This window comes from Strix uralensis, chromosome 4 (assembly GCF_047716275.1).
Source record: "Strix uralensis isolate ZFMK-TIS-50842 chromosome 4, bStrUra1, whole genome shotgun sequence".
NCBI classification, from domain to species: Eukaryota; Metazoa; Chordata; class Aves; order Strigiformes; family Strigidae; genus Strix; species Strix uralensis.
In genome coordinates this window covers 114,122,340-114,130,179 of record NC_133975.1, presented here as the reverse complement: position 1 = coordinate 114,130,179, position 7,840 = coordinate 114,122,340, and the positions used below count along the sequence as shown (strand labels likewise).

Sequence of the window (7,840 nt, the reverse complement as noted above, 5' to 3'; positions counted from 1 at the left end):
CTATATGCGTATCTGTTTCAACCAAAGTCAGTCTTTATTTGGGCCATTAGTCTGCCTCACCCCACACACTGTCCGGCAAACCAAGCCCCCAGCCTTTACCCTTTCCTCCACTTCTGCCACCCAGCAGTGCCTCACTGCCACGCTTATACCACAGTCCAAGTTGCTCTGGGTCACAGCTCTGCGTTAGAAAGATTTGCTGTTTTCCTAGCAGAAGTGATCACTTGGTTTATTTGTTCCCACCGACAGACTTTGGCAGGATCTTCTGACACTGCATTAATGTCAGCCCTGGAGAGCTGAAGTTAAATCATGCCAAGTTCCTGGAAACTGAAAAATTCCAGCTGGAATTTAACCAGGAATGCCTCAGAGCTGGTCAAACCACTCTGACAAAAATAGAAATACTCACATATGCAACATTAATAAATCACATTCTTCACAAATTAAGGCTAAATGTCCATTAATTGTTAGCTGACCTTCTAGAACTCTTAAAGCTTTCCTCATATGAAGACACCTTCCTACTTACAACTTCTCCAATTATCACAGAATGAAAATAATTAAAATGAGAATACTCTGTTAACAAGCATAACAATGGCTATGAAGTTATCTCAGTTTTTAGAGCACACTGCTTCATTTTCATGTTACCTTCCCTGATCCCTGTCTTTTCAGGCTCATCAGGGACAGAATCAAGCCGTTTCTGCATATAGCATAAACAGTAAAGATTCTGCACACAGAATCAAGGGAAGGTGAAAACAGAAAGCAATCTTCCTATCTGTTCCGTGGACATCCCAACAGCACTCTGACCCATACTCAGCTCACTTTATTTGCAAAGTTCTCAAAACCAGATAAAGCAGTAATAATTATCACTGGGCCTCTAAATTGCCAACACAAGCTAAGAAATAAGCAACCTACATACCCAAGTTCCTGGTATTTGCTGTGAAGAGTGAGTGTAAAATTCCTCTGTGTTATAGGCAAGGCTATTCCATTATCTAGCTCCATTCACCCTTTGAATAAGTGACTGTATAATAATTTGCCCAACAATAACTCAAAGCCATAACCTTTTTCATTTGAAATACCATCTGGTAACTGCATCAGAAGACATGAATCTAACTAGAGAGGGTAGAACAACAGGGAAAGGATATGAAAGATGGAAAAGCAGTACTTCACAGAATTGCTCTATAGATTGGTCTGTAACAGTATAGGAAAACAAAAGAAAATTTCTCCTTGTTAGGCAGATGCCAGGACAATTTCCTAAACACACACATTTTCTATGGTAATTTTTGAATGAAACAGCAATAGACATTAGATAAACATTAGGACATAGTGCACTCCCAGCATACTCCAAACTATCTTGGGAAATAACTTTGCAAAATGAATGAGGTAGCACTGGAACAGCCACCCAGTCAGATTATTTGGGATCCAGAGGGAATTTGAAATGAAGAACCACACTATACCACAAGATTTCCAAGGCTGCAGGACCAGTTGTTCATACATCCCACAGCACTATTTAACTATTTATACTCTTCAGCACTCAAGCCCATCCACTTCAATTTAGTGTTTTGGACAGTACTTGCATGTCTGCAATGGGCGGGGGGGGGAAGAGAGGGTTAGGAAATAACTGATAAGAAGACAAATACTGCAAGAAGACAAACCAGCAAATGTTAGAGCTTGCATTAGAAGTGATAATTGCAAAGCAAAGTTTCAATCCAATTGGAATCCAAATGGAACAAAGGATATATAAACAAGATTGACTTTATTTTTATTTAAATCTTACACACAGTAACTTTTATTCCAGCTACGGGGGCCAACTGACAGTCTCGCAGAACAGTAAATTTGAAATTCTTTACAGCTAAAAATGCAGAGAGAATCTCTGAGAACAGTCTACACTTGTTTCAATCTTGAAAAACATATTAGGAACCACAGGAAGAAAAAAGCATATAAAAAGGTATTGAAAAATGCAGCTTCATTTATAATAATACAGTTATAGAATCTCCAAGAATCTCCCCATTATCAACATTTTAATGTTTCTTTCAACTACAGATTAGCCGTTATAGCAGACATTATAGCTTAAAAACCAGAAATAAGTAGTCTTGCAAGTAGCGTGGCAGGCTCAGTGTCAGTAAGTGAAACATCACAGAATACTGGAAACATTCACGATGGAACCCACATGTTTCCATGTGTATCAGGAGCATTAGTGTAAGGAATATTCCAAATCCATGGTTGATCTGTAAACCAAAACAAAGACATGCTCGTGACAAATTCAGTTATTAAATGTAAAATTTTGATCCTCTTCCTCCCCTCCCTTTAGAGGAAGGTCAAAATTCACAGCGATTTTCATATATCCCCATGTGCAATTTCAGTTTACTGGAAATTTTTATTCAGCTGTTTTTTAAAACAGTAAGACTTGGAGTTTTCAAAAGGTTTTGCTTTCCCCCCAAGTATTATTTTAGATGTAATTATCATATCCCAACATACTCCCCACCAGCTGTAAAAGAATTGTATTTCAGACAGTATACAAGAACAGTAACAGAGACAAATTTGGTTTGGCCCACAGGCAGCAAGTTTTGTGCTGTGCATCTCTTAACTCAATGGAATTATAAGTAAGTGCTGTAACATATTAGTATTTTTCACACGGGCAGTAAGCATTCTGTATCTAAGAATGATGCTGCCTAAACTCTGAAATGTTCAAGTTCACACCTCACTCCTTCAAACATTACATCTGTAGATAGGCAACAGGTTTGCAGCAGACAGTTCCCTCCCTCCACTTCTCAGAATACAGAAGCTGTTCTCACTCTTGGGAAGGAGAAAAGGCAATGCAGCAGGAGCCAACTGCTGGCTCTGCAGCCTGCTCTAGGCTCTTCCTCCTACCATATACATGCAGAAAAGGAGCTGGTCTATGAAGCCAAGCTATTATCGTACTTCTCTCAGGCTACTCCTACCGAAATAAAGAGAAAACTCCTTCAATCCTTCCAGTGATTTTTCTCAAATAAGAAGTTTTATATAAATCTAGCCTAATTCTTTTCTCTATCTACAAAATGAGCCCTGAAGGAAGACAGTGACATTAATCTGTACAATGCACAGATTAAACTGAACTGTACTGAGGATGACAGGAGTAGTTCATTTATCAAAACCAAGCTACTCACCTACATGATATACTCTATATACTTGCTAAAGAAGATTTGCTACATGCTTATCAATTGAAATTTTTGATAAGCTATTGATTACGATTACCATTGTCCAATTTTAAGTTTACAGCATACAATGCCAGCTCTCACAATATATGAAGTGAGAGTAACTGTAGCAAGAAGAGGAGAGTAAGAAAGTGACAGAAGCAGTAACAAAGGGATGTATAAATTACACAACAGCACGTTGTGACAAGTACCACGCCAATTAAACGTGGGGCAGGGAGAGCATTCCTACCACGTACTCATTACTACTTGCTACCGGAGTGCATTTAATTCTAGTACTGTAGTTCCGTATGTTGCAGTGAAACATATCCCTGCTATGCAAATGTTTTACAAAAGTGTCTGTTTATAGTAGTAAGAGGATAATAAGAAAATGCTTTAAATTACAACAAAATTGAATCTGCTTGACTTGAAAAAAGACTTTACGTTTAGAATTTATGAAGACTGACAGGGATGTTACAAGTCACAAGAATGCTATCACCAGAGAAAGAACAGACTGTGCAACAAATACCATCCTTCACATTATTATAAGAGGGCAATAAAAGCAAACACCCATGTCTTCCCCTAATTTTAAATCATGATATAGCTTCTAGGTGGAAGAAGTAGTTAGCCAGCTTTTGGTTACAATAGACAGGTGATTTCCAAGCACAAAAAAATAAAAGGCATCAGAAACTGGAAGAAACTCTACCACTTAACTCACAGTGCACTGCCAAAAAATGTCTCCAGGTTTCTGAGTCAGCTGCAGGATAATCTAGGCTTTGAGTGATCTCTTAAAAAGAAATAGCACCATTATTTCCCTAAGCTTCTTTCATCAGTCTCCTGCCTGAGAGCCATGTGTATCTTTTGCATTTTAGGTGAATACCTTACCACATAGTAAACATTAACAGTTATAAGAACGGATACAGAATAAAGCAAATGTTGGAAAAAGCATTGAGGATTTCAAGCATACATTCAGATTTGATCACTGACCTCTATCTAAGACATGAGAACAAATCCAGTACCACTCAAGCACTGGAATCTGTCACCTGGAGTACATTACACAGCTTGGACCTATTCATCTTTGCTACCATCTGCAGTTACTCTGTTTAAGTCAGCAAAACATACAGGCAGAGGAAGACTTAGATGTACAGAAGTAACTTCAGTTACCCCTTAAAGTGCTCTGAGAGGTTTCGATACCTAATTTAGTTCCTTTTTATTGTGGCTATCAATAAAATTTTAAGGTAGCTATATTAAATGTACTTGGAACTTTGTTCTATTAATGGGATGCTGCTGGTTTTGTAAAACACCTGATACTATTTTAGTAAGCCATGTGCAAAACTATTGCTGAGACAAATTACAATTCAGTTATTTTTAAGATGTCAGATCCACTTTAAAATTATTTATCACTTTTAATAGGAGCTATAGCAGCAAGAGAAAGACAATGACTATCTACAAATACTGTATGACTGTAGCTGCTTACTGTTGCACACTAAAATGATTGCCAAACTTTTGAAAGCTAAATCCTTTGATCTTCTAGAAAAAACAAAAAGGTTAACTGTTCCCTATTTACAGCCCCACTATATATATTTTTTAAAGTGTGCTCAAAGTACCTACCTTCCACACGTTTCAAGTTCAGTTCTTCATTTCTAATACCTTAGTTTTGTCTCAACTGCACCTTATTGGAATTAGTGTTATCTAGTGACCCAGTACCACTGATCCCTTCTTGCCTCACTTACAAGCAGCAGAACTCTAGTGCTAGCATTAACACACAGTAAAATGAACGTGGCCATTCTTACCCCACTGCTACTTTAAGATTATCTGACATCTCAGACAAGGTGCTATTTCAGTTATACTCTGGAAGGCTTTTGAAGATTCTCTCACAACTGGATAGACTATCACATTTCATTTAAAGATAGCCCCTGGAGAACAAGACAAGTTTTTTCAAGTACACCTGGTTAATCACTCAAAGAATCCCCCACATTTTGAGATCATGTTACAGAATATGATCTCATGAGCTGACAATGGTACAACAAAGTTGTGTTGCAAATTTTAAAAATAGTATTTCACAAATACAGTATATGGTGTAGGTCAAAAACATGCCAGCAAGTCATCTCAAAACTTCATGTTCTGGTAAGTATGATGGATGGCAGTACAGTATGTATAGCCAAAACCAAAAAGTCTATGAATTACAGGAACATGCAACTGAATAATAAAATATAAAATTAAATTTAAATTTTATCATCAAAACATCTTTGTGATCCTCTTCCTACAGTTTAAAATAGAAGCGTCTTTTGTACTGTGAATGGAGATCTGGATAAGAGCTATTCCTGGGTGATTTCTAAACGCAAAGACTGGATTCTTACATCATCTTTCATGATATTTCATGAGTCCTCCAACTGAAAAATGTAGCTTTGAAGTAATAAGTGTTCATATATATAGAGAGAGGTTACTCACAAATAACCAGAGTTCTTCAAGTCATTCTCCATATACATTCTAATGCAGCAAACTTACTCCCTGATGCATAAGGCTGGAAAGTTCTCCCTTTCAGCATTTGTAGAAGGTGCTCACTATACTTCAGTCTCTTTTCTCCCCTTCCTTTGGATGAGCATGATATTTAAAAAGGAACCCATCTTGTTCCTCTCAATGCAAAAATCATACCTGAAAGATCTCAGGGGCAAAGGCAGACAGATGTGGGATCTGTAAAAATATTCACAAACAAGGTAATAATTCCTGAAGGCCAGGACAATGACCACTTGTTGGGGAAAAAAGAAAAAGAAAACAAAACCCAGTACTGCAGTTTAAAAGTAGGATTTGCTTTGTTTCTCAAAGTGTTGATGTGATGAGGAAAAAAAAGTCCTTTGCACTTTTGAGGCCTTTCCCAAGTTATTCTAAAAAACCCCTTGATGTACTTATGTATTAGTTTCAAGTACCTCCCATACAGCAGATGATTTCCTCAGTCTATGTAATATCTAAATCACAAATTAAGTGATATTCCTTGGCTACAACAAGCAGCTTGTACCTTTTCCCACGCAAAGGTACAAAAAACCCTGGGCCTGTATCCCTTTGTGTAGTATGTCTGTTGTAAGAAACTTCTCAATAAGGTGAACAAAAGTGATAGGGGAATCAGTCCTCAAGAACTCTAACTGAAATGCTGTGCATTTATGAGAGGATCAGGTCAACTAGTATTGGTAAGAGAGATAATAGCAATATTGCAACTGAGATGTGGCAATGGAGATCAAAGAGAGGATAATTTTATACAACAAAATAGCAGTACTCATCTGAAAGATTCTAGAGGGAAATAAAAATCTTAATATTATCAAAGGCACAAAGAAATTTGGCTCTGTCATAGCCTTTTTTGTTATTACAGTCTGAATCTGTTGGTTAACAGAGGAGTTCAGGAGATTGTTGTATCTGTATAGTTCACCTGTCAAGATATTAAGTAGTACTATCAGCTACCAGATAATTTTATTTTTTTAAAATTCTTTAAATGTTTTGCCCTGAAGATGCATCTGCTGCCCATAAATGGCCTTCTGCTGTTCAGCTGACTATTGGAGGTGAACAACTGCAATTGCTCAAATCAACAATTTGCAAAGAGTTAATAACGTACATGCTACGCACAACAAATATTATCTGCTAACAATTAATGAGGTCCTTTGTCACTTTAGAGTAGGAATAATCTTAATCTTTATTTTAAAATTGTCAGATGTAAAACGTGCATGTTATTCCCTGCAGCAAGAGAAAGATGCAAGCTATGTATCTCATACATAGTAAAACTGGTTTGAGCTGGTAATTTACAGAAACTGGGAAGAAACAGCCTAAAGGAAAAATGCCCAAGTAAAAGTTCTTTGTGCAACCTTAACTCTGATCTGTTAGGATGACATATTGTTACATTTCCTCAGACTTCAACTACAAATCTTGCACTCTGCACAGGATGGATCAAATCACATATAAGCTCAACAACCAGACTAGGCATCATACATCTATCCTGAAAAAGAATAACCCAAATAAAGTGCTTTTTTAAATTCTTGGGTTGATCAACTATTGAAGCAAAATATTGACCATCTGATGAATCTGCCATCTCACGATGATGCTCTCAACTAATGTTCTGAAGCGTATTTGGGAAGATCCCTCTTAGCCAAACACAAAATTTGAGCGCAAAGAAATTGGCTAGTAACATGTGGCAAATCAAATCAGACAATCTAGTGCCTTCTCCTGGTCTTCAAGTCTGTAACCCTATTAAAACAATACACAGAAGTGGGCAAACTAAATGGTAACTCTAACTCAAGTTTCCTCTCATACAACGTGTTAATTCACGGTCATTATAGAAAGCTTGAAGAAAACAGGTTTTGCCATGTATTCAAATGTTACACTTGGATTCTGGGAGGCCGTCTAAGAGTCTGATGTCAAGCTTAAGAGAGCCTCAATCTCAAATTGCAGGTTTACTGGTCAATAATAATGCTTTTGGTTCCACCTAGGATAGAAATAGATGCCAACACAGACTGAGACTGGTTCCAACCCCTGCTCCCCGCCACCCACCCCAGTATATGAACTACTATGACAATGTATATTTACATCTACCCTTGCTCCAAGTGTTAAATAAGTGAAATATTTTCTCTTCAATGTATTAGTATCACTAGAAACAGGACTAGCTTTTAGTTGTCATCCTCTCAGAAGAATGGGTG

At 37.4% G+C, this 7,840-nt stretch overlaps 1 protein-coding gene across 2 annotated transcripts in view; it reads right to left on the bottom strand.

The window, feature by feature from the left end:
* Positions 1–1,728: 1,728 nt before the first annotated feature.
* TDP1 (tyrosyl-DNA phosphodiesterase 1) overlaps positions 1,729–7,840 on the bottom strand; it is a 51,427-nt gene continuing 45,315 nt past the window's right edge. For both annotated transcript variants that reach the window (XM_074868578.1, XM_074868579.1), the window contains one exon: positions 1,729–2,219. In XM_074868578.1, coding sequence (XP_074724679.1) covers positions 2,146–2,219 — 74 coding nt within the window. In that variant the 3' untranslated portion in view covers positions 1,729–2,145. The remainder of the gene's footprint in view (positions 2,220–7,840) is intronic.